This window comes from Erpetoichthys calabaricus, chromosome 18, assembly GCF_900747795.2.
Source record: "Erpetoichthys calabaricus chromosome 18, fErpCal1.3, whole genome shotgun sequence".
Taxonomy (NCBI): Eukaryota; Metazoa; Chordata; class Cladistia; order Polypteriformes; family Polypteridae; genus Erpetoichthys; species Erpetoichthys calabaricus.
Genome location: NC_041411.2, coordinates 24,107,026 through 24,134,737, shown reverse-complemented (window position 1 = coordinate 24,134,737; position 27,712 = coordinate 24,107,026). Strand labels below are relative to the sequence as shown.

At 38.6% G+C, this 27,712-nt stretch overlaps 1 protein-coding gene across 1 annotated transcript in view; it reads right to left on the bottom strand.

Moving 5' to 3' along the window:
* Positions 1–11,275: 11,275 nt before the first annotated feature.
* Positions 11,276–27,712, bottom strand: part of kremen1 (kringle containing transmembrane protein 1) — a 122,331-nt gene continuing 105,894 nt past the window's right edge. Inside the window, exons 6-9 of the mRNA XM_028825252.2 lie at positions 24,695–25,027; positions 19,055–19,228; positions 17,118–17,202; positions 11,276–16,297 (exon numbers count right to left, since the gene is read on the bottom strand). Coding sequence (XP_028681085.1) covers positions 16,141–16,297; positions 17,118–17,202; positions 19,055–19,228; positions 24,695–25,027 — 749 coding nt within the window. The 3' untranslated portion in view covers positions 11,276–16,140. The remainder of the gene's footprint in view (positions 16,298–17,117; positions 17,203–19,054; positions 19,229–24,694; positions 25,028–27,712) is intronic.

Below are 27,712 nucleotides of genomic sequence, written 5' to 3'. Positions count from 1 at the left end.
TTTGTGGTTTTACACCGCCCTCCCACCCCCAGTCAGACTCCAGTTCTTAGGACTCGGGAGAGTGCTGGGGGTGGGTGGATTTGTTTTTTTTTTCCACTTTTTTGTTTTTACTTATGTTTAAAACATTTTTTAGCTTTGAAAAACACCCAGAAGTGGTAATATGGAGAAAACCCAGCACACCTCTTTCCTGCACACTTTTTTTTTTGGTTTCTGTTATTTATTTGTTTTTTTTTGTTGTTTTTTTGTAATTATTATTGTTTTTTTTATGAAATCCAAGTTGTGCAGGTGCCATGGCCAGGATGTTGAGTGGCCTGTCCATCAGCTCACTTTTATTTTTTTTTTTTTTTTACCTTCTTCTTTTCCTTCCCCTCAAGCACTCAGGGCCACCGTTGCCTTAGTCATCACCAGCTGGTGATGGAAGTCAAACCATCTGTAAAGCGAACTGACAGTATGAGCATGATGGGGGTGGGGTGGGGTGGGGGTGTCACAGTAGGCCTCAATTTGTTTGTTCTGCAGACTTACTACTGTTTCTGTGAAATATGATCTTTCTGCAAAGTGACAACCAGAATAAATTAAAAAAAAAAAAAAAAAGCAAGAGATTATTTATGCAAGGTGAGAGTGGAGTGCTGCGGCGTCACAGTGTGGGGTACTTGAGGCACTAAGTCATTTGTATTGTGTGGAGCACTTAAAACGGACAGAAATGACGACTGTATGCATACGAGGAAGAGTTTAAACAAGGTGTAACATTTTGAATTTTCTCCGTCATTACCATTTGAAAATGTTTTTAAAAAGCTAGAAAATCAATCTGTGTATATTTCTGTATATGTATAGCAGCACATTTCATTTATGGAAATATGTTCTCTGAATATTTATTTACTAATATATTTATCTTTAAGCCATGTCTTATGATGAGTGTATGGATTCGATGGATTTTTTTTTTTTTTTTTTTTTGAGAATCACTAACATGAGACTTTGTAAATACATGATAATTGCACACAAAGATTAAATATTCTCTGACCAAAAACTGATTTTTAAATTTTAGTACTATACAGTTTTGTAACAAAGTGTACAAAGGTCTGTAAAAAATACAATTTTATTCAAGTAAAATGTTGCCCTTCTGGTGTTTCTTTTTTTTAACCTGATGTTTGGGAAGTAAGTCCTTAGTGGCCTGAGCTCATTTCACGCTCAGCGCTCCATGTAATCCAAATAAATACAGAAACAGTTCAAAATATCTACTATATCTATCAGTGTTATATAGTGTCTTTTCTGTATGCATGTCTGGAATGTGGCACCTGCTGTGTTTTATTTTTGTATTGTGCTTTTCAAAACTATCACATAGCTCCTTCTAATAGCAGTCTGTTTATCTCTACTATATAATTCTTATTTGTTTTATACAGTACCTTTATTAGTTATTATATAGTACCATTCATAACTGTCTACTATATATCCATCCATTTTCCAACCCGCTGAATCCGAACACAGGGTCACAGGGTCTACTACATAGTGCTTGTCAAATACAACAACATTTCTCTAGTACATAGTACCCTTCTTATTTCTGCATATTTGTATCTATCATATAGTGTCTTTTATCTCTACTAGTGTTATTTACATCTAATATTGTACACTTCTTTATCTATTATATAGTACCTTTCTTATCTGTGTATATCTATGAATTTTATAAGGTGCCTTTCATTTCTGTTATATTGCATGTACCTTTCATATTTGTTTATATTTGAGTTTTAGATCTATTTTATATAGCTTCTTTCATACAGTATATACAAAACAGTTCCTTTTGGATCTAATTATATAATGCCTATCTTATCTGCTATATGCTACCTTTCGGATTTTTATATTTATGTATGTAACTTGTAGAGTGCCTATCTATTATTCATCACCTTTCGGCATCAATAATATAGTACCCTTACCAAATATAGCACTTTTCATATCTACAGTATGTATATATCTAATATAGTGCCTTTCATACCTGTTGCACAGTACTTTTCACATTTATTATATTGTGCCTTTTATCATTATTTGCATGTCATACATTGTCCTTTTTTATTTACTTTACAATATTATTCATACCTAATATAGTCACCTTGTCTGTCTGTTGCATAGTACCTTTGTTATCCAGGTACTGTATTTATGTATGAATCTTATATAGTACCATTCATATCTGTCTGTGTATCTATTATATCGTATCTTATGTACATATAAATGCACCTATCACATAGAGCATTTCACATCTATTCTGTAGTGAGAATCATCAGCTCTGTCTAATATAGCGCCCTTCTTCATGTGTCTGTCTTTTACCATGATGTGAGTTTGGTTTTCTACTGGAGGCTGTGACGTTTGTGGTGTTATTTGCATGTTCTCTCGGTGTGCTTGTGGGTATTCCAACGTCATGCACCTTGAACCTGGCATCTCGAAATTAGCAAATGTCTCCAGTCCAGGAAGAGTTCGAGCAGCATGAAGCTGGAGGGGAAACTTTAATGTGTGGAAGAGCTCTGTGACTAAGGTTTGGTATTAATTTGGTTGAAGCAAGATGATGTATTTTAATTTTAAACATCTGGATGCTCCATGTCAGTACTTGGAATGAATGCTCACTCATTTCTGCCCCAGAAGACCCAATTGGGGATATTAGAGAAGAAAGAGGCGAGTGTTCCACCACATTGACAGAGGACAATGAAGTCCTTCAACACAGGCTGATGGTAGTGGAGTGAGCCCTGAAAAGCCCCCATCGTTGGTTTCCTATCTTCAGGTGCTCTCCCAATACTCAACAGTAGATTCCCCTAAAGTGTCTCCACACTCTGGGAAGCCACCATCACAACTTTAGATAGAAAAGGGCCGTGTCTCCATTCCGTCACATGTCCCTTGAAGACATTACAGCAAACCTTGGTACAACTTTACACTATTTTCTTCAACAATAATAGCGTGCACATTGGGCACAGGGAGCAGGGCCAATTTCTCTAGCAGATCTCCCCAAAAAACTGAATCAAATATTATGGGATGAGATGGGTGAATAATTCATCTACTGGGCAAGGATGTCTCCTCATCTGTTTGAGAACTGAGCACTAGCGACCCCAAGATCAAACAGACATAGATGGGTGGATGCTCCAGGAATAGTCAGTTACCTTTATTTTTATGAGGCTTCATCTACCTTGTAGATGCTCGCCACCCTCATTAGTAAGTGCTGCGCTTTTGGACACTCGGAGAACTGCATATGAGCATTATGGATTTTAATTTATCTGGAATTTCATCAAGTAAATTCTTTATAAAATCTGTTTTAGAATTTCATGTTTTCATTTGGAGGTTTGGTTATAACTTGTATCCCATCATCCAGGGTGTGTACCATATGAGGTCCAGAATGGCTACCAACCCTCTCAGATGTGAGCTGTACACATTTACAGTATTATGTTACTGACTCTCATAAAATTTGCCACAAAAACTTTGGGAACTATTGGAGTATTTGCAGGTAACCCCAACTGCTCAGCAGCTTTTCATAAGATTTACAGTCTGCTGTCCTTTCATGAGTGTGTTTTTCTTTCTTGAAGGCATTTTATTTCAGCTCTTTTTATTGGGTACTTCTCTGGTGCAACAGGTTGTTTTCTGCTTATTTCTCCTTTCATTAGTTTGTGACCTCTTTGTGTATTGGAGGACTGCACTCTGCACAGCATACCAGTCTGTATCTCACTACCCAGTTTCCTGGAAATCCAGAGATTTGTGCTGCTGTGCATTTTAATAAGAATGTCTACACACTCCCAGTTAAGGGAAAAAAAGCTACAATTAAATTTAAAAAAGGTATGGATGGAGGATGGGGGAATCACACCCTTGAAAGTAGGTTGGCTGTGGGTGCTACGATAAAACAATGCAACCCTATTTTAAAACCCAGTACAAGTTTCCCACTAGGGACAAATACCGTAAAGGTCTACCTTCCTGTCTATATAGTACAATTGGGAATATCCCTGCGTAATACCTCACTATGACTAGCTGCCAAGTCAGAAATTTTTAGTCTGTCTATCTGTCTTTCTTATCTATCTAATCTCCCTATCTATGAGCCGTGGCCAAAACTTTTGAGAACAGCACAAATATTATTTTTCACAAAGTTTGCTGCCTCAGTTTTTATGATGCCAATTTGTATTTACACCAGAATGTTATGAAGAGTGATCAGATGAATTGCAATTAACTTTAAAGTCCCTCTTTGCCATGAAAATGAACTTAATCCCAAAAAACCATTTCCACTGCCTCAAGCCTAACCCTAACCCTTCCAGCTCTAATGGTGTTTAAGATGCCACTCCTAACGTTGATTCAGCTGCAGGATCAGGGCACCACCAGTGCAGTGCTTGCCCAGGAATGGCAGCAGGCAGGTGTGAGTGCATCTGCACGCACAGTGAAGCGAAGACTTTTGGAGGATGGCCTGGTGTCAAGAAGTGCAGCAAAGAAGCCAAGAAAAACCATCAGGGACAGACTGATATACTGCAAAAGGTACAGGGATTGGACTGTTGAAGACTGGGGTAAAGTCCTTTTCTCTGATGAATCCCCTTTCTGATTGTTTGGGGCAGCCGGAAAAAAGATTGTCTGGAGGAGAAAAGATGAGTGCTACCATCAGTCCTATGTCATGCAATAGTAAAGCATCCTGAGATCATTCATGTGGGGGGTTGCTTCTCAGCCAATGGAGTGGGTTCACTCACAACTTTGCCTAAGAACACAGAATAAAGAATGGTACCAAAACATCCTCTGAGAGCAACTTCTCCCAACCATCCAAGAACAGTTTGGTGACAAACAATGCCTTTTCCAGCATGATGGAGCACCGTGCCATAAGGCAAAAGTGATAACTAAGTGGCTCTGGGAACAAAACATCAAAATGTTGGGTCCATGGCCAGGAAACTCTCCAGACCTTAATCCCATTGAGAAGTTGTGGTCAATCCTCAAGAAGTGGGTGGGCATACAAAAACCCACAAATTCTGACAAACTCCAAGCATTGATTATGGGCTGCCATCAGTCAGGATTTGGCCCAGAAGTTGATTGACAGCATGCCAGGGCAAATTGCAGAGGTCTTGAAAAAGAAGGGACAACACGGCAAATATTGACTCTTTGCATACACTTAATGTAATTGTCAATAAAAGCCTTTGAAACTTATGAAGTCTTGTAATTGTACTTAAGCATACCAGAGAAACGTCTGACAAAAATATCTAAAAACACTGAAGCATCAAATTTTTTGAAAACCAATACTTGTGCCATTCTCAGAACGTTTGGCAACGACTGTAATCTATTAAATAAAAGATAAATACAAATAAATAGTACAAATAAATTTTTCTTTGGAGAGGTTTTTTTTCCCCCCAAAAATCAATGTAGTTTTTCACAAACACTGGGTGGCACTGTTGGCTCATCACATTCGTTTTATTTATTTTTTTAGGTGTCCCTGAACATGATTTGTCTGCTTTTGCACTGATATGTGTGCCTGTTTTGTATGTTAGAATAATTCAGAAAAGAGTAGCTGAATCCGAACGACCCTTGGCCATATCATTAGTGCTGTAAAATAATAGGAGGATTTAATTTTTAGCAAAGTCTCTCCAAACTGTTTGCTCCGTAGATATGAGCTTATGTTATTTTTGCACTATTTAAAGCACAGGCTTATGCAGGAAATGTCACGGGCTGTGCACATCTTTAAGTGAATCTCTCGGACTACATCTGACGTCTTTACCCTCAGAATGGTTATGAAGATTGGCTGCACCCCTGCTGGGACAGAAGCATTGCAAGGAAAAACAAAAGAAAAGAAATCACATATTGATACAACACCATGTGTCCAACATGCTGCAGAGCTACAGTATTGTTCTGTGTTTGGACTGCCAAGTCTACCATTCATTTAGATTTGTGTTGTTTTCCTCTAAACTTGTAACTTTCCTGTTTAATTATCCTGGTTCAAACTACTCAAAGATCTGTGCCTACTTGGTCCCCAAGGCAGGATATTCTAGTTGATTTTGTGAGCTTTGTGCCTAACCCCATTGCCCAAGGCCTGACCCTGTCTGGAGAGGTCAGTTCAGATGACATGTTACCACTTCTGGCTGCTCTTAAACTTCCTAGTGACACTAGACACTCCAGCCATTTTGCACTTCCTTGCGTTTGGCTTTATGATGGTGCTGAGAGATGATGTGCTCTGAGCTCCTCTTTGGTTTCCAGTTTCCCTTTCAAGAAAATTAGGATGATTGATTCCTGATATTCTGAGGGAGGAATGCCATGGCATCTCTCTTCACCAGTAAATACTAAGTTCCCGCAGTCCCAGGTATGTGTGGCAGCAGGGAAGAGGCTGCATGTGGTGATATGTCGTCAATGCAGGGCAGTGTGTTTGCTGACCAGCTGGAATCCTTTCTGGGTTCTTAGCATTGGCTAGTTCAGAGCCTCCATTTTAGGATCAATCTGCGGGGCGCACCTCTGTGTTTCTAATAGCACTGGAATTAACTTTTTATGGAGCGCCACAGGACTGTCAAAAAATGTGAACGAGTACCTGAGGCCGATGGGTGGCAGAGTGGCAATGGGGTAACTGTAAGGATCAACAGAGAGGAATCCAGGTTTGTATGGTAAACTATTCAGGGAGTCTGATGTTTCGGAATTCTGAAAGGGTGACTTTGTTTTTCATCAAATGGGATGACTGAGAGGCTATGTGACATCAGTTACTTTTGAATTTTGGTTTTATGCGACAAAATAATGAAGGAAAAGGACATGCCTATCTCAGTGTGCCAGTGTCAGTTATCTCTTTTGTGGGCACTGCTAGCAAAGCCTCAGATAGGCCTTGATATTCTGTTTTGGCCCATGTCATTGAAATGAAAAGTCTGCCAAATCTGAAAACCTCAGAAATGTCTGTAATCTTAAAAAAGCTAAATTTTTTTTTTTTTTTTTTTTTTTACGGAGGCAGCTGTTGAAACGCAGCAAGAAATAATGAAATTCAGATGCTTTACAAGGCGTGGAGGTTGAAAAATCTAACTAGGAGATTTCCACATACAAGTGTTTCCGTTTAGAGCCTGGCCTTTCAGCGATTTGGCTCCTCAGACCGGCCCGTGTGTGGGAGGTGGGGTGGAACGTTTTCATCTCTGCACTGCTGGATTCTGCACCGGATCGCATTTTATCTTTTTATATTGCTTTACAGGCCTCCCATGCCATGCGAAGCAAATCTACTCCTGAAAAATCCATGTGTAATATAATATTGCATATCATGAACATCTAATTAACATTAATTTAAATGGAAAATATTATAAGCGTTTCCTGACTCCAATAAATAACCTCCATTTACGCTCAAGTAACACCAGAATACATGAAATGGGCACAGTGTTGCTTAATATTGACACTTGTCATTGAAACAAACATTAAGACATTCTTCGTTCATTACTTACTATTTCACTATCTACACTTAACCTTTCAAAGACGGGTAAGAGAATACAAATAAAAATAACACTCCTCCTGCACCTCTCTTTGGCATCTTTGCATGCCTTACATGTACCTGCAGCATTCCTCCTACAGCTCTGCTTGGTATCAATATGTGTCTCAACCTCTCTTGCCCAGAATGTCCTCTCTTAATCGCGTTCCGGTAAAAACAGCATTTCAGACACTTTCATTTCAACACATTACAGACTCTGTGGGGTGAGTTATCTGTGCTTGTAGCCAAGATGAGTTTCACATCAGTATAAGAGAAGGAGTTGTGTGCCCTGTGCATGCATAACATTTAGCTACATGGCGGGATGACAGTGGAATCAAACCTTGAAGGAGCCTGACGAAAAACAGAGGAGACTCTATGTAATATAATAATGAAAGATTTATTACTGTTTACAAGAAATTTCTGTCTTTTTGATATAATAAAAAAAGCAAAGCATCAGCACAGATGGTTTAGAGAACCTTCCGCATGACTTCAAAAAACAGAACGAGCCAGAGGTTTCAATCATGACACTCCACTTAAAAGACCTACATTTTTCTCTGACTTCTGACTACGATTTAGGCATTTCTGCTTTGTTATGATGAAACATATGAGTGCATGTCTCTGACTGACTTCCTTCTTTGATCTCGCACAGCTCAGGTCATATTTTTGGCCACAATAATGAAACATATAAAGAATAAATAATGAGTTATTCTCTACTTGTGAAGTTGTAATGTATTATAATAAACAGTTATGATTTTAAAATGTTAATTGTGTCAGTTGCAAGTATCCAAAGTGCTTGGCTAAACCGCTACATGAAGCAGGTCCAGCTACTTTTTTAGTTGCAGCTGACATCTTTGAATTGCCAGCTGTCAACATGGCTTGTGAGAAACTGTGAAGATGGTTTTAAACAGGCCAGAGATTATCAAATACTAGACAGTAAAACTGTCCAACTGAGAAATGTTAAAAGCCATTAACCAAATAAGTTATTACCAGAACCAAGATGCTTAAACCATAAGTCAAGTTGATAAATGGAATGGTACGAGTCATTAACGAGTTTGTTCAAGGTTTTTCGCTAATATGTAGGTCAATCTTTGAGTACCATGTCAGTATAAGAGAAAGAAGCGCGTGCCCTATGCATCCATAATTAACCATGTGGAGATAAAAACCAAACCTTGAAGGAGACCGACACCACCCCACCCCCAAACACAGGAGACTATATAATAATCCATATTACTAACCGAGAATGGTGACCCGGAAGGCATGGACCCAGGTACACGGCGATGGACGCAGGAGACATAGTGCGCAGGCCCCTACAGCGCGCGTCTCGTAAACCGCAAGCGAAGTCTGATCCGCCGCGAACGAAGGAGTCACGGCTCAAAAACGAAATAGCTCAACTAACGCCACACAGAAAAGAGGATTCTGCACTGCACCCCAGAGTCAAACGGAAGACACTACGGGGTCCGCAAAGGTCCACAAAGAGAGTACGAAAGGCGCAGGCGCCTACAACGCGCTTCTGAACTAAACGTCCACACTACACAGCATGGTCCGGGTAATAAGAATAAACGAACTCTCCGTATTAAACGTTCAGCATCCTCACACATCCAAACCATATAGCATATGTGAATCACATTACAGTGATGCATTATTAACAGTACAACCACAGAAAACGCTCCGTATTAACAGTAAGTGCAATTATCTATATTACTAATGGTAGACAACGGATAACTAATGGAGTCACGGTCACGGCTCCAAAACGATCCAGCTCAACTAACGGAGCTACAAAAGCGAGCCCGCATGGATAAAAACAATAGACGTAGGCGCCTACAACGCGCGTCTGAAACCGTGGAAGCAAAACTGTCTCGGCTCCAAAACCAAACAGCTCGACTAACAGAGCTACAAAAACGAGCCCGCCTGGATAAAATCAATGAACGCAGGCGCCTACAGCGCGCGTCTGAAATGCCGCAAGCAAAGCAGGCACGACTCCAAAAAGAAAGAGCTCGACTAACGGGGCTACAAAAACGAGCCCGCCTGGATCAAACAAATGAACACAGGTGCCTACAACGCGCTTCTCAAACAACGCAACCAAAGGAGTCACAGCTCCAAAACGAAACATCTCAACTAACGGACATACAGAAGCGAGCCCGCCTGAATACAATTAATGAACGTAGGCACCTACAACGCGCCTCTCAAACAGCAGAGTCAATAGATAAACGGCAAAGAAAGGAACGACAGACGGCCGCTAAACAATTCCGCCAATTAGCTGACAACGCATTCTGTAATGAGTCCACTATTAGTGAACATTCATTAGGATTAATGAATATACTTCCTTTGTTCGTCATCTACACCTTTACACTCCAATATATCTCATACATTCATCAATGTATTTCGGGTTACCCAACACCGGGGGTAGGCGAGTGAAGCGAGCAGGGGGCGGAGCCCCCTTGTAATAATAATAATGAAAGGTTTATTACTATTTATAAGACATTCCTATCTTTTTGATAGAAGAAAAAGTGCAAAGCATCAGCACAGACAGTTTGGATAGCCTTCAGCGTGACTTCAAAAAACAGAACGAGCCAGTGGCTTCAATCAGGAAAAGCCACTATGAATTTTCTGCCTTTAAAATACCTCAATTTTTTCTGACTTTTGAGTATGATTTCAGAATTTCCTCTTTGTTTTGGAGAAATCTATAATTGGGTGTCTTTCACTGCAATTATTTCTTCCTTGATATCAAGAAGGTGTGGTGGTTGGTATTGTTACCACACAGCTCTGGTCACCTTTTTGGTCACAATTACCGGTCCATTATAGTTTGCAGACATTTCCTTATCCCTCGGACACATTAAAGACGACTGCACCATTATAATCCAGTCAGATCTAGTTCAGTTAGTCCTTCTCCATTGAATTTAATGCAGTTTGCTGAGTTCAGTGAATATCGTGAGCATTTCTGTGATTTCATGGAACTCGCGGTGAAGCAAACTCGGCAGTATTCACTCATCACTAATAAACAGAATACGAAAACATGGAAATTAAAAAAAAACAGTACATTAATGAAAACTGTGGGTAATTTTACACATGAGGAGCAGGAACAGTCATTAATTTGATGAACTGTACACATGGAGCCTGCATTACACTTTCGCTTAATCACATCAAATTATTTGAAATTTTCAACTCTTTCATAAATTTTTCCCACTTTTAAAGTCATAATACAGTACTGAAAATAATGCACAATAATGTACATATAAGCCACTTGTAAGAATCACTGCCGTTTGAAACTTGTGCCAGATTTGGTCTTTGTAACCAAGAATTATCGGCCTCACTGTAGTTCATAAGAAACTCGCATGTATTCAATGACTTACTGTGTATGGCAGAATTTTTATGAAGAGATTGTATGTAATTTGAGGGAAGCATGTATTTATTTTCAGTTGCTGTAGTGGTGATACTGCACGGAAAAGGGTGAGGCTAACACACGTTACCAGGAAGCGCACCGCTTGCAGTGTTCAGAGACAGGGTCTACATGGCTGACTGATGAAGCTCTCCATTTAGCTCACACTTTAAAGTGCTTATTTCTGGGTTTGAGACTAGCCACCAGCAGTTATGCAAACCTTTGTTGCTTTGTAACAGACCTAGATAAAATAGACATAGATCGGTGATGCTAACCGAAGCTGACACCATTGCTGAACTGCAGTCAGACCAATTCTAACTTATACTATTGTACAGATGAGTGGGTTGACCATTTCTGGTAATAAAAGCCACATTCATTTTGTTAGGCATATAGCATCATTAAAGAGGAACCAGCATAACAGTTCAGTTTTCATTTTAGGATTGGTACACAAAGAAAGAAAACAAGGCATGCCAATGAAGGCCACCTGGTGACATATGAAACATGCATATTTATTTGACACTTGGACCACATTAAATAGAACTACAATTTAACTTATTTATAAAAAGATAACAGAAATCTCATTCACATCCAAAATAACTGAATAATTTAGTGTATAAATTAATACTCTCACCATTATTATATACAATTTGGATGAAAAAAAATCCAGAATACCTTATTATGAAGTCAAGTGTGTGTTGTTTTATTTCATTATTTATTTATTTTGTTGATCCCAAATCAGAAGGCGTCTCATTCTGGCAAAGACAAGAAATGCAAAGTAGTCCGAGAACTGATGAAAGACTGGCAGGTGGTGGGTGCTGGCTGGCTAGTGGGCTTCTGACCCTGGTCACATTTCTGGGATGATGTCACACTGTCAGACCAGTTGAATCCAAGTCATGGTCATGGAGGCGGGAAGTATCGGTCTGTCTCTGGGGCAAGTTACATAAGGCCAGCTTGGAACAGCCACTTAACCTAACCTAGAAGGGGCGTCCATGAAGACCTCTGGAGGCCATGCACATTCCATACCAGGTTGACGAGGAGTTCTGTGTTTGTCAGTTTTTAAGTCCTGACTTGGAAGTAATAGCTGGCATACCACGGGCATGATGTAATAAACAGAGATGTATCAAATGGAGAAATCTAGCTGGCCAATCTGTGTCCCGTTTTATGGCTTTAACTGCATTTATAAAATAACCAGTGATATATAATGTTTCTGTTTAATGTGTCATTTTTCACATATTCCGTAACTTTGTGTTGCTTCTCGAGGGTTTCAGCCATGTTGTTTTTGGTCGCAATTAACAAACTCGACTGAGATGCTCACAAATATCCTCATTTTGGAATAAACAGTCAAACAGATTAACTTTTTTTTTTTAAACCCTTAATTTTGTTATTATGTTTTTTGAATTTATAACAACATTTGCCATTTGTTTTCATTTTGGATTTTGTTGACTGTCTCTTTATGATTTATTAGTAATGAATCTGGATTGTTTTATTCTGGTTGCTCTTTTGTTTCAGCCCCATTACACTTCTTTACTGATTGCAGTTTTGCCTTCACTATATATGCTGCTGCAACTTGGCCTTGTCCTTCAGTGGCATAAATTTCCTTTGTTTTGGTAAAGATACCACTTCTATCCTTTTATCATATCTTATGGTATTTAGTAGGCTTGCAGATTTGATTATATTGCTGACAAAAAAAATGGATGTCTTATTTCTTAAAGTGAAATGGACATGAAACAGATATTTTGTTGATCTGGATCAGGATGAGTTAGGGTTTTGTTTTTTTATTTCTATTTTAATGTTTTTCTCCATTGATTCCTGAGATCTGACACTTGTTTGAAGGGTTTTTGAGTGCAAATATTAATCTAACGCTTATTTTTGGAAATGCTATTTACTTAAGTGATATAAAATGTTTTGGACCTTTTTGTCCACGATTTTGTATTTAATTATCAGTGCCACTTTGGGTTCTTGTCATTAGGACCACTTCATGTGTTGTTAGGGGCATGTCCTCTGAGGTCATGACCTTTGGGTAACAACGTGGCAGGATAACCGGTCATCCAGGATGTTCCTTCCTGATCTAAATTGTGGATTCAATACCCATTTTGAAATCGCTATTTCAAAAAGCCCTATCCAGAGGAGATTAGTTTTACACAGGGAGATGGTGTAAAGTCATTATTACTGGAGGACCTCTGTAATTTTAGTTCTGAATTTTACTGATTTGTCTTTTTGCACTGTACTATTTTTAGCTGGGGTAATGTTTTGTGGACTTTTTATAGAAGGTAGAAGGGTTTGTAATGTTTACTGAAATGTGAACGTGCATTTCGTAACAGGTTACTGACATAAGTGGTTCGGATGGGACTAAAATTACTGAGGTACTCCAGTAATAATTCCATCCTAACACGGATTCATAGTCCCTGGTTTTTGTCTTTTGATTTTAAATTTTTGACCACAATTTGTAACTCTTGTTTGGGTTTTGAGATTTGTATTTTTGATTTTCTGGTTTTGACCTTTTTTTGTTTACTTGCCTATATCCTGGTCCACTCTCAAACACTGTCTGTGCTCAGACAGTCAGGCTGTGCTAGGGACCTTGGCTTTTAGTATTCAATGACATGATTGAACATTGTGGCATAGTCCTGTTTTTATTATCTTAGAATCATAGCTATAGTGAGATTTGTGTTATATTTTGAGGATACAGAACATACACGTGTCTACTGTACTGTATATAGTTACTAGAATACTTTGTTTTCTTGTCTAAATCCTCAAACTTTGACATCATTTCAGCTAGATCAGAATTATGCTACTAGATATTGTTCTTTATTTTTTTAGTATGTAAGTTTTTGTTATAAATTATCAATTGTGTATTTTGCTTGAAAGGTGCAATAAAAATAAAGCAGACAGATTTAAAGGCCAATATATCAAGTACTGTTCAAGCATTCATAATTAATAAGTGGCTGAGATTTTTTTGGATTATTGCAACATTTCATGGTGTTTGATTCATCAATATTTTTTCCTCTTTATTGTAATGTTTCAGTTAGTTACTTATGTTCTCTATCATTCATTGACTTGCATTGATCCCATAAATATTGTGGAAATAAGATTTTGTTTGATATATTTCTTAGCAGAACTTTAGTTTATAATATATAAAAACTTGCCTTTTCATCCTGATTTGAATTACTAGTAGGCATTAGAGTCTAACAGTTTGACTGGACCAGTTGTCCCACTGCAGAATAGTTAAAACATAACCAAGTGCACATCTTAGCTGTAACCAGAAGGAGGGGCAGCAAAGGACCGGCTTTAATTTAAGTTTAAAATCGAATAATTGTGTGTCAAGAGCAAAATTTGCTGGGAATTAAATGAACAAGATTTATCTAGTATATAGTTCTTCATTACATGAGTTTTTCTGATTAAATCAGATTAGTTTTTGTGGTGGAGAATATCCAGGCCATTGCAGTATGCACCAGGCTACATGTTACTCTGTGATATTCACCACATTCTCGGTACTTTGTCAGTGAATTATTGGGTGTTGGTTTGTTTACTGACATGTAACCCGACTCTCTGTAAGGCACTATACACAAACTGATTGCTTAAATATGGAGGCTGTGTAATCATTTCAAACCCATAGTTTGGATTGGCCACTAATGAGTAAAGACATGTGGGAGGACACGCCTGAACTAATCAAGCCTGTGCTCAAAGGCCTCGGATCTGTGCAGTGACGTTGCGAAGAGCAGAAAGGCTGCAGCTGTGTAATATGACACTCATGATAACTGCAGTTAGAAGTCAAAGGGGGCTTTCCTTATGGCTCAACTTTAAAAGCTGATCTCTTCTGACTCCTGGTGGCCAGCTTCTCCCGACTGAAGCGTAACCCTGAGCAATTTTTCATCAGCGACAGTAGAACACAATTGCATTAAATGCAACACAAAAGACTTCAGTTCCTTTCCTTGTCCATTTAATTCTTTAGTTCCTTTCCTTGTTGTTTTGTTCTTTGGTCACAGAAGGATGACCATGTAAATAAAATTCTTGTAGAGTTTTCCTTTGTATTTTCTTTAGAAACTCAGCCTTTTGGCTTGGACCCTATTAACAGCACCCATTGAGACAGAATAAAGTTTACTGCTATGTTGTTGGATGTTTTAAAAGTAAAGGGCAGGTCCTTTCATGACAGACATTTTTGTAATGAATGTGTCACCAGTGAAGCCATCCTCCGGCCATGTACCCACAAGTCTTCAGCACATACAGTAGGTACCAAATGATAGGCTGGCAGCTGTTGTGCTCAGGAGAAGGAAGATGACCAATGTAGCACCTTTGGCACTTGGATTCCAACAGCCATTAAGGATTTTGCTGAACCAATCTACACGCGTCTTCTTGGTGGGTGGGGTTATATCGTTGACTGACTGCAATCTGTATAACATTTTATAAATCATCACCTTGCTCTGGTACCTTTTCTGTGGGTGCCAGTTTGTTCAGCCAGCTCAAAGCCACTATGTGTATGTGGACCATCCTTTATAAGGCACTTGAAACATTTTAACCTTGGCCCAAGCTAATGCCCTCACATACTTTTCACATTAATATGATAAAGGCAAAGCCACAACACACATTCTGATTACATCCAACAAAGTTAGTGAAGGGCTACGCCGGTGCACCTCAGTCAAAGAATGTGGAGTACTCCAACTGGATTCCAAATCCACATCTAGATGCCATTTTCACAATGGGCAGCTCATGTCATCACTTCTCAGGTGGCACATATCAGGGACACAGCCAAAGCCACAACAGCTAAATGGGGATTTCACAGAAAAGAAGGATGCCACCCAAACAGGTGAGTTTTTAGCAACTTGGAGCTTCCCTGACCAGAAGCTTCTTGCAGGCCATCTGCTGTTGTGTTTTTGCACTCTTTGGGTTCCTAATTTCTTGCGCTTGCATTGTGATGCCTGGAGTCTCTCTATCCCTCTTCTGCACATAGCTACTGATTTTTGGTATTTGCCAGGTTACACAAATCTCCTTGAAGCAATTTGTTGAACATGAGGCGCTGTGTCTGCACCCAAAGAGTTTTAAATTAAGTGCTTCAGATTACGTTGCTTTGGGGAAAACTAGAAAAATTAAATAAAAACAAGATCAGCTTTCCCAGGTTTAAGGCACCAAAGCTTCGAAAGGCAACTCCATCACAGAAAAAGTTACTTTTTTATTTTTGGCCTCCTCTCCTGTTGCACCCACTGTGGCTCAGCTGACGGCCTTCCCTGGCGTGATACAGCATTGCAAAGCCTTTGGGTAAGGTTGAAGTGCAGTGGATGTGCTTGCAAAGTCTGAACATGGCTGCCTAGCACTGTCCGGTGTCTCTGTGAAGAACACTCTTTTGTAGTGCATGAAGCTCTTAATGGCTCACCAAGGGACTGAGGTCACCGTGGCGATTTTTCAGCTTCTTCTTAAAGAAAGAGATGGTAGATGGCCGGTAGAAGATTATCCATGGCTCTGTCGAAGCATTCTGGTTGCAACTTTCTGAGCCACTGATGGTGGGGATTCTTGGAGATCTGAAAGCAGAAAAGGCACTGTACTTATTCATGTAGGCTCGCAGGGCAGTTGTGTTTTTAGGGTGGGTGAATTATGTATTGTAGTGCAAAGGGCGCTGGGAGAAAAGGAAGTGTTGCATATTTTACTAATTATGGGTGGTACATGAAACAACAGTAGCTTGCAAATCTTGGATTACATGCTGACATGACCTTCCTAACACCCGTCTGTTGTGGTGATGAACATGTCGACTTACAGATGGTTTTCTATACAATGTTGGCAACAATCTTTGAGGTACAGATGGTTTTGGTGTGTTGCTCAAAAAACTAGAAGTACACCACTTTGACGCCATGTGGACAGTGAGTGTGTGTTCTGATTACTGCAACATGGTGTACCTTTTTTTTTGGATTTCTATAGGGCAACCCACAGAGCCCTGTCAGGCAAAGACAAAAAAATCTAATGTGTGTCAGAGCCTCCATGTGAAGAATGAGGGGTCAATGCCAGCTGGACAACAGAAAACAGCTAGACAGATTTAGGCATACTAGATCCTGGCAATGGGAATGGGCTCTAAGGAAGTACAATGTAATCTGAAAACTCTTCTTGATGCCAAGAAAATACCTGAATGGCCACTAATTGCAAATCGTCACTGTAAGATTTCAGTTTATACATTCTGTGCAGTGTTTGGTACTGTATATGTTAGCTTTATTAAACACCATGTTTAGTATAATATTAGGTAAGTTAAGATTGGTAATAGAGGCAGTATTGAGTAGCATATATTCTGTAAAACCTTTCACAGCTGTGTTAAAAACCTTTAAGGACATTGCAACAAACCAGGCCACTTACTTGACTGTTAGGTGTAGTAGAACCTTCGCCACCATAGCTATAACAGTCAGGGTCAGAAGAGCTGCCAATGCATAGATTGTCCACACTGCAATGACAGATATGGCAAGGGCAGAGCTGATGTTAGTAAAAAGACACTTTCGCACATGTCCTACACTAGGAGTTGCACCACAGAACATTTTAAGAAACGAGGCTTTCTTGCAAAAAGAAAAGCCAAGCAAAATGACACCTTTTATTGGCTAACTAAAAAGATTACAATATGCAAGCTTTCGAGGGAACTCAGGCCCCTTCTTCAGGCAAGATGTAATTAGGGGCCTGAGTTGCTTCGAAAGCTTGCATATTGTAATCTTTTTAGTTAGCCAATAAAAGGTGTCATTTTGCTTGGCTTTTCTCTACATTCATAATGGCTAACACGGTACAACACCCTAGTATTGCAAAAAGAAGAGCGACTTAAAATGATTATACATTCTGTCTGGTTTGTCTGCCTTGTACCAAATTTTACAGCACTACATTTCATGTCTTTTTATATTTTATGCAGTATATTTTACACTCACAGTAGGGGTCTGTACTCCCACGGATTTCAACATAAAATCATGCAATGTGACCATTCACTGACTAAGTAGCAGTTGTGTAAAGAATACGCTGTGGAAGTGTATGGATTTATCATAAAGCACTACATTATTTAATAACATTAGCTCTTCTAATACAACATATTCATTAGCTACATAACAAAAAATTGGGATGCCAAATGCACAGTTTACTTTTTAGTTTTTCTTCTCATAAAGTGAGTATACATTTCCCGGTTTTTAAAGCAGAGGTGGACTCTTGCTATTTTGAAGACTTCGTCTTTGAGCTGTGGTGTTCATATGTGACTCTTATTTAGTGACTCACCTGTAAGCTGAAATATGTGACCAACATGCAAACCATTACCACTCTCCAGCACCATGATAACAAGGATGCATCAAAATAGATGAAAATTAAATATATATATATATAAAGTACTCCTTACCCCTGTTTCCTACTACTTGTTACCAGTTTCTAAAACCTTGTATTAATGTAAACTATAGAATTGCAGTTCTGTACTAGCATGATGATTGTACTCACTATAAAAGGGCACCTTTTGCGTACTCCTGGTTGCCAGTTTTTGCACTTAATCACACTAGTGGGTGATGCATTTGAGTATATAGCACCTTACTGTAACTACTAAACTGTCATTCACAAGTAAAACATCTTCAACACTACTTCATTCTTAATATATATATATATATATATATATATAAATAAAATGGGAAGAAAAAGCATCCTGGGATGCTTCAGATCAATTTTTTTTTACAAATTTTAAACAAATTAACTTTCATCCCTTTTGCTCCCTGAGCTTTACTGCAGCTCACTCAGAAATGAATGTTAGCTAGTCAAGTCAGGATCGTACAAAGCACTGAACTCTGACCTTTGTGCTCACAGCTGGAATGCAGAGCAGACATACGAGTGGTTAGACTAACTGTGCTGTATAATGCATTCAGCTCTGATAGCTGGCATTGCTGTCATCTGTGGGGTACTATCAGAGCTGCATTGTAACCTACCTGCAAGGTGCAGCATAGAAGCTTTAAATTCAGCTACGCACAAACATCTAGTTAAAGGTCTTGTTATTCATTACACTACTAACCTATTTTATGTCCTTATTTTCTAAGATTTGAAAAAAAATATTTGAATTAGGGAAAAACAAATTGGATTATTGCCAAGAAAGCTTTCATATTTCATACATGTTAGCATGGTAGTGATTGCTTGTCTTTTTGTGTCTGTGCAGTTTGTCTTTATTACAGTGACAAAGATGTTAAAGCAGTCTTGTACTATGTAGTGTGCACCCAGGCTGGCATTTCTGGGTTATCACCCAGCTTGGAGTGCCACTGAGAAAGGAGCTAATTATAACTGTTACCACTGACCTGGCATGTTATGAGTAGGCTTACTGGGGCTTGAGGTGATCACATAGAAAATCTGAGGTGACCGTGCAGCATTTAATGTGAGGTTGGCTTTTTCAGTATTTGATGGAGATTCCGCTTCAGTCTGGTTGTTCTTTTCTTCAAGGTAAACCACACTGGGATCCTGTTTCCTCAGAGCTGCAAATGAAAACCGCAATAAGAAAGGAGTAAGAAAGAATGGGTCTGCTTATATACAAAGAGGTGCGATGGACACCCATTCATCATTCCCTTCACTTGTACTTAATAAACTTTGCAGTGAAATGTGCTAAACATCCTCTTACATAATGAGATCCATGACCTGGAAACCAAATGCTCAGTAGGAAAGAAGACATTCAGATCTATAAAGAGCTTTTTAAACTGAGATCTTCTCCTTTACTCCATGTGTAGATTTCTGCACTGACATATCCACTGTGAGCTTAGCTAACATACCAGAATGCAGCCTGCTATGTGTACAAAATACCTCTTAGATTCAAAATAATTTGTGACCTTAAATACATTTATAATTCAGATTTAGAAAAAATTTTGAATGCATTGGTTCATGTACTCATTTGTTGGGTAAATGTGGCTGTTTCAGTACAGGACTACAGCTGTCCCAAGCAAAATGCAAGAACAATATTGGAACTTGCACCAGTGCTTTACAGTAGCCAAGGAAGGGGACGGGCAACAAGGAAAAGCTAAATTACAAAAATAATTGTATTATAATGTGCCGTCCACATTAGAGCTCGTTATAAAACTGAGCCTGGATTGATGGTTGTAATTAGATACATTTTATTTAAATAAATGAAAGAGAGCATAGAGTAACCTTGCTTTTCCTAAATTAAACAAATTATCATATCTGTCAACAGTTAAAGCATGCACATGTTCAAGTAAATGCTTAACATACAGCTCTGTGAAAACATGCAGAAAGAGCCTAATTTAATGTGCCAAATTGTCCTAATTAGAGAGCAAGTCTGATATTTTCTTCAAAGCATGTTAAATATTTAACTTAATTATGCCAAGTACTAATGTTGCCTTGTATTATCTGTGATTAATCCTGGCAGGCAAATACCAGAGTTAGAAGCAGAGCACTTATGTTTTTTAAATATTTATATGAAAAATAAATTACAACCTCTCAAAATCAAAAGCACCTACGCAAGCGCCATCTGTTCTGAAATGTAAAAAAAAAAAAAAAAAAAATCAGGCTAAGATGGACTGATCTCTATCCAGCATATCCCATTTCTCAAAAACTTGGCCTGGAGGACAAATGGTCATTTCTTTTTCATAGGTACAAACTTTCTAATGAGGTAAAGACGCATCACTATAATCCCCTTCTATTTGTAAACTACTTAGAGTGGTAAGTCATAAATTCATAAAATACCCCAAAGCGTTCAAACAGAACAGATTACAGAGCCTTTTTTTTCCTAGTAGGTGTATCTTCCTACTCAAACAGGGAACTATTACTTCCATTTTTCTTTTTAAAGAAAGACAAAAGCAGATGGGGAGTTCCTCTCCTCAGTTAATGAGTGTTTCTATTGTCTTCTTTTACCAAACCTGAAATAAATACAGTAGGTGGGTAGGATCGTGAGATACCACAAAAATATAAATTGTGAATAGCCCTTCTCTCACCATCATATTGAAATAAATGTCCACACAATAGACTTGCAGTAAAAGACTAAGCTGTGCTTATCAGAATTGGTAGTAGTCACACAAGTAAACCCAATAGGTTTGCTGTGCCTCCCAGCACAGTCTCAAGGGCATGGAGGAGATTCCAGGAGACATGCAGTTACTCTAGGAGAGCTGGACAAGGCCATAGGAGGTCCTTAACCCATCAGCAGGACGAGTATCTGCTACTTTGGGTAAGGAGGAACAGGATGAGCACTGCCAGAGACCTACAAAATGATCTCCAGAAGGCCACTGGTGTGAATGTCTTTGAGCAAACAATCACAAACAGATTTCATGAGGGTGGCCCAAGGGCCCAACGTCCTCTAGTGGGCCCTGTGCTCACTGCCCGGCACCGTGGAGCTCAACTGGCATTTGCCATAGAATAACAGAATTGGCAGGTCCACCACTGCCACCCTGTGCTTTTTCCACAGTTCACCCTGAGCACATGTGACAGACGTGAAGGGGTGTGGAGAAGCCGTGGAGAACGTTATGCTACCCGTAACATCGTTCATCATGACCGCTTTGGTGGTGGGTCAGTGCTAGTCTGCGGAGGCATATTCATGGAGGGACGCACAGACCTCTATAGGCTAGACAATGGCACCTTGGCTGCCATTAGGTATGGGGATAAAATCCTTGGACCCATTGTCAGACCCTATGCTGGTGCAGTGGGGCCTGGGTTCCTCCTGGTGCCCAACAATGCACGGCCTCATGTGGTGAGAGTATGCAGGCAGTTCCTGGAGGATGAAGGAATTGATACCATTGACTGGCCCCCACGCTCGCCTGACCTAAATCCAATAGAGCACTTCTGGGACATTATGTTTCAGTCCATCTATTTACAATACTAAAGCATAACTTAGCTTGATCACAATAACCTACACTGTAGATACTCGCGTATTAGTCGAAAAATTTATGCCTTAAAATTCATTAAAAAAAACAGGGTCAACTTATCCGCGGGACAACACAATTTAATAATTATAAGCCAGCAATGGGTCTTTTTACTTCTGGTATTTGCTTCCTCAGTTGGTTTGTCCAGTTGATTTCATACAAGGGATGCTATTAGCGGATGGCTGAGAAGCTACCCAATTAGAGCAAGCAGTTAAGTTCCTGTGTGCTGATTGGCTCAGCGACGGAGCGCCGAATTCAATTCCACTGCGTTAACCAGGAAGTCTCGTCTCGCTCATTCAGCATCAACGTGTTTCGCTGTGTAAAGAGTTAACTTTTGTGTTTATCTTTGTGCATAGTTAAACCTTCATTATGGCTGCAAATCGATCTGCTCCTGCTACTGCTTCACAGGCCGTGCCCAAGCGCCAACGGAAGATGCGAACGATTGCCATAATTATAATTATTTATAATCAGTTTTACCCTCGACTTATACGCGGGTCATAACAAATTTCGTAATTTTCGGCTTAAAAAATACACTCGACTTATCTGCGAGATCGACTAATACTTTTGTATCTACGGTACATGCATTTTATTTTTTTTGGTTTAATTTGTGCGTGCTTGTGCATTGGAATTTTAGATTTTTGTTTGTTATATTATGTTCCACAGCACTTTGGCTAGTGAAAGGTGCTATAAAAATAAAGTGGCATTGAGGTGGGCATTTATTTTATATTGGTTTATTGTCTGGAAGCATAATAACATTTTTTGATCTCCTGTGCATTTTTCATTGCCATTTTCAGAAAGCTGTAATTTAAACTGATTACATTTCCAGTATTAAGGAATTAAGAGCCGTTGCCATGACTTTCTCTTTCTGTATCATGCATTGCTCTTTATTAGTTTACATATACGCCTTGCTCCTGCCTAAATATCTCATTAGTATTCTTTAACTCTCTCTCTTGCTATATATACTATCATCATAACTGTGATTTCAATTCCGCAAAAAAAAAAGGTTTGTACAATTCCTGCTTGAATTATAACTAATACGCCTTTAAAATCCCAGAGTGCACACTACAGTGCTGTAACTATTTACAGCACACAGGTAGCAAATACAGCTTACTGATCCGACATTTGTTTATTACCAGCTGTGTGGTAAAGAAATGAAGAGCATGTTTTGTCCTGTCATCTATCAGTTTATTTCACTAATTCAGTTCACTTCTAACAGTTAAAACTGATCAGAAGAGATCGCTCTTTAAAGAGTTGTTTGTTAGCTCTTTATTCACCAGAGACCAAACGTTTTATCCAGAAGCCCAGTTTCCTTAAAGACACTGTGCAAGTGTGAATGTGAATGTCTTGCAGACTTTTTTTTTTTTTTTTGATTTTTGCACCTGTGTGTATGGATGCATAGAAAATAAAGATGTCTAAAATATTCATTCACCATGTATAAGAATATACTCTAACTAAAATGAGTAGTTGGTTACAGTCTTTTCAGCCATAACAAGGCTACTGATACACTTTTAAACAGTTACAAGTTGTAAATATTGGAAGTTGGCATCATTGTAACATCAGTTTCCAGCAGAAGTCTTTCACTTTCACGGAGCGGGGTAACACTTTAATCTCTTTCCAAAGACCAGTTTATGTTTTCTTTGCTAGTGTTCGCCCAGAATCAGCTTGAAATATGGCATATTTCTAATAGTATAAATTGCAATCTAAGTGTTCTCCATCTTGCAGTGGCAGAATGCTCTTTTGATAATGTTTTAAATATTTATTATTTATAAATCTTTTTAAACTATACAAGGGGTTTTAATAGAGAGAGTATGATAATATTATTAGATATTGTAGAAGTACTATTAGTAGTATTGTCATGGATACAAAGTTCAGGGAAATTCTTATATGCCTGTCCATTCTGCGGTGCCATAATAAACAGTTCATAATAAATGAGTTCAGTCATTTAATAGAAAACACAAATCAAATTATGTGTTTATATTACAATAATAAAATAGACTATAGCACTACTGGATGGTTCCAGACCAAAACAAGAAGTAATACTATACATTATATTTATTTTTCTTTTTTGTGATTTGTTAGGTAGCCAGTTGAGGAAACCAAGAAAATAAATGTGCTGCTGATTTTCACCAAGCATTAATTCTAGTAAACAATACGGCAAACAGGATCTGTAATCTATGAAATATTAAGAGACAGTTTGGTGTTCTGGAATAAATGACATTAAGCAAGAATTCTAAAATATATTTTTCATCAAGCCGGTGGGTGTTGGTGCCAGGACACATTTGACAAGTTTCAGTTTTAAAATATTTTATTCCAGGTTGAGTGCATTAATATACTGTATATTACGCAATGTGCCAGTAATGCACAAATAATTAATTAAATGTGTTAAGGAATTTATGTATTTTGTCATTTGTTCTTTGTTTGGATTTATTTCATTATTTAATCATGTATTAACACCACATGCAACAGGAAACAAACCTTCAAATTTCAACTGCTACAGATGGAGACTGCTGAGTGGTTGCTGAATCGCAGATCTCTTGAGTTAGAGTAGCTGCATCCTGTTGTAATTCTGGCCAATTAACATGCACACTTTTAGGATGTGGGAGTGGCCAGAGGGAAGATATATAACAAAAATATGGGAAGCATACACAGACTACACAGACAACTGTGAATCTGTGGGGCAACAGCAGAAACCACTCTATCACCATGCCACTGAACATTTCTTCTACATTTGATCTGAAAAATTTCCATACTTAAATGGCATTGTTCGGCTAACTGACAAGCATAAAATGATCCATTGAATGGATGTGACCTGTGTAAGACGGACAGCTGGTCTAGGGCTGCTTGCTGCTTTGTACCCAATAATGTTAGCCCAGGTTCAGGCTACCTTAACTGTAAAATTGGGTTTAGAAAATAAAAGAATGATGTCATAAGAAAAATCCAATTCATGAAAACTATGTTTGCATACACAAATTAACGGATTCTCTCACCTATCCCTCCTTACCGAGAATTAGAAAATACTTTGTAATGTAAGTTCAAGGCAGGCTGAAAAGCATGTTAGTTTCCTTAAAAGTAGCTCACCTTTGTAAACAACAGCAAATCCTTGAGCTTGATTATTCCGATCAGAATAGAAGTATAAAATTGCAAAGTCAGCAGAGATGTTGACCAGGCCCTGGGGGTGGTTCCTGCCATCAAATCTGGAGATGACCTGATTTGTATAACCATCCAGTAGCTCCACTATGTCAGTAGCATCTCTTATGTCAAAGAAGGTGAAATTGAACAAGAGGAAGGAGGATCCAGGGACTTGGATAGTCCAGTAGCAAACCCGGTTACTGCCATAATTGTCTGGGAAATCCGGTGAATAAATGACAGCTGTTGGAGCTGTATAGTTGCCACCACAAGCACCGACTAATGCTGTAAAAAGAAGGCAGGCAGCCACTCAGTATCTATGCCATCGAAACCCATTCTCACACTTTGTTTATTTTTTTTAATGGTCTCTTTCACTTATAGTTACCTTAAAAAGGAGAATAAAATAGAAAGTAAAAATAAACAGCATCATCTCCACTTTAATGCAGCTTTATGTAAATAAAAGAGAATGCAATAATTTGCATATCTCATCAACCCATATTTTAATCACTATAGAACACAAACCATAAATGTTGAAAGTGAGACATTTTACTATTTCATGAGAAATATTAGCTCATTTTCAATTTCATGGTAGCAACATCTCTCAAAACAGTTGGGATGGGGGTAACAAAAGGCTGGAAAAGTAAGTGGTACTAAAAAGAAACGGCTGGAGGAACATTTTGCAACTAATTAAGCTAATTGGCAAGAAGTCAGTAACATGTTTGGTTATGAAAAGAGCAGAGTCTCTCGGAAGTAAAGACTGGCAGAGGTTCACCAATCTGTAAAGAAAACTGCGAACAAATTGTGGAACAATTTCAGAATATAGATAGATACTTTACTAACCCCCAAGGGGAAATTCACATACTCCAGCAGCAGCATACTGATAAAAACAATATTAATTAAAGAGTGATTAAAAACACAGTGCAAGTTAAAAAGTGCAAGGTGGAGAGTGTGGAGTGAAGCAGGTATAACAGACAATAACTTTGTATAATGTTACCGTTTACCCCCCCCCCAGGTGGAATTGAAGAGTCGCATAGTGTGGAGGAGGAACAATCTCCTCAGTCTGTCAGTGGAGCAGGACATTGACAGAAGTCTGTCGCTGAAGCTGCTCCTCTGTCTGGAGATGATATTGTTCAGTGGATGCAGTGGGTTCTCCATGATTGACAGGAGTCTGCTCTGCACCTGTCGCTCCGCCACAGATCTCAAACATGTTCTTCAATGTAAAATTGCTGAGACTTTGAATATCTCATCATCAACAGTACATAATATCATCAAAAGATTATGAGAATCAAGAGAAATCTCTGTACTCCAGAGACAAGATCAAATTAGTATTGGATGCCCGTGGTCTTCAGGCCCTCAGGAGGCACTGCATTAAAAACAGGCCTGATTCTGTCATGGAAATCAATGTATGGCCTCAGGAACACTTCCGTAAATCACTGTCTGGGAACACAGCTCACCATGCCATCCACAAATACAGGTTAAAGCTCTATCATGCAAAAAAGACACCATATGTGAACACGATCCAGAAATGCTGCCATCTTCTCTGGGCTAAAGCTCATTTAACATGAGCAAAGTGGAAAACTGTTATGTGGTCAAACAAATTGAATTTTGAAATTTCATTTTTGGAAAACATGAATGCCACATCCTCCAGACTAAAGAGGAAAGGGATCATCTGGCTTGTTATTGGCGCTCAGTTCAAAGCCTGCATCTCTGATGGAATGGGGTGCATTTGTGCCTGTGGAATTGGCAGCTTGTACATCTGGAAAGGCACCATCATTGCAGAAATGGGTATATAAGTTTTAGAGCAACATGTACTCTCATCTAGATTACGTCTTTTTCAGGGAAGGCCTTGCATATTTCAGCAAGACAATGCTAAACTACATAATGCATCTATTACAACAGCATGACTTTGTAGAAGAAGAGTCTGGGTGCTGAACTGGCCTGCCAGCTGTACAGACCTTTCACCAATTCAAAACATTTGGCACATCATGAAACAAAAAATATGACAAAGACTACCCAGGACTATTGATTAGCTAGAATCCTATATCAGACATGAATTTAACAATGTTCCTTTTCCAAAAGTCCAGCAACTGGTCTCCTCAGTTCCAAGACATTTACAGACTGTTGTTAAAAGAAAAGGGAGTGCTGCACAGTGGTAAACACGGCTCTGTCCCACTGTTTTGAGACATGTTGCTACCATCAAATTCAAAATGACCTTATTGTTTTTTTTTAATGGTACTTTTTCATTTGCTATATTTTCTATATTCTATTGTGAATAAAATATGGGTTTATGAGATTTGCAAATCGTTGCATTCTGTTTTTATTTAGGTTTTACACAGCATCCCAAAATTTTTGGAATTGGAGTTGTACTACAATAATATCAGACTTCCTCAGCTAGTATCTTGTAAACCCCTTTGATCCCCTTGATGTAATGGTGCACATTTATGGACTACTATAGTAGGAAATGGGCATATCCAATAAAAAAAGGCAAAAGAGAGTACTTAATGGTCCAATTTGAAAGGCCATTATCTCCAGCTTAATGTGCACCAGGGTTTCAGAACATTAACACAACAAAAAAATTAAAACATATATGTTCATACATATATTAGTATTTGTTTACAGATCATATACTAAATTAAACTGTGTATTTAACCTTACATAGCTAAATAATTAAATCTGTTTTTGCATATATGATGCTTCCATTCTTGATCTTATACAAATGCTCAGAACGTTCCATTTAATTTAATATCTAATAAGTCTTGTATTATGCTCCCTTTTTATTAGGCCTTACATAAAAAATGTCACAAGAAAAAATGAAAATGAAAGATGTATAAAATTTTTAAATTTCATAATGTAAAATCTGTCATGATTGAACATTCTTTACCAAGACCAATTGGAGAAGGGAGAATGACAAACATGTCAGCATTTACAAATTCCAATTTCATTACTAGAGAAGACCTTTGGCAGTGGTCA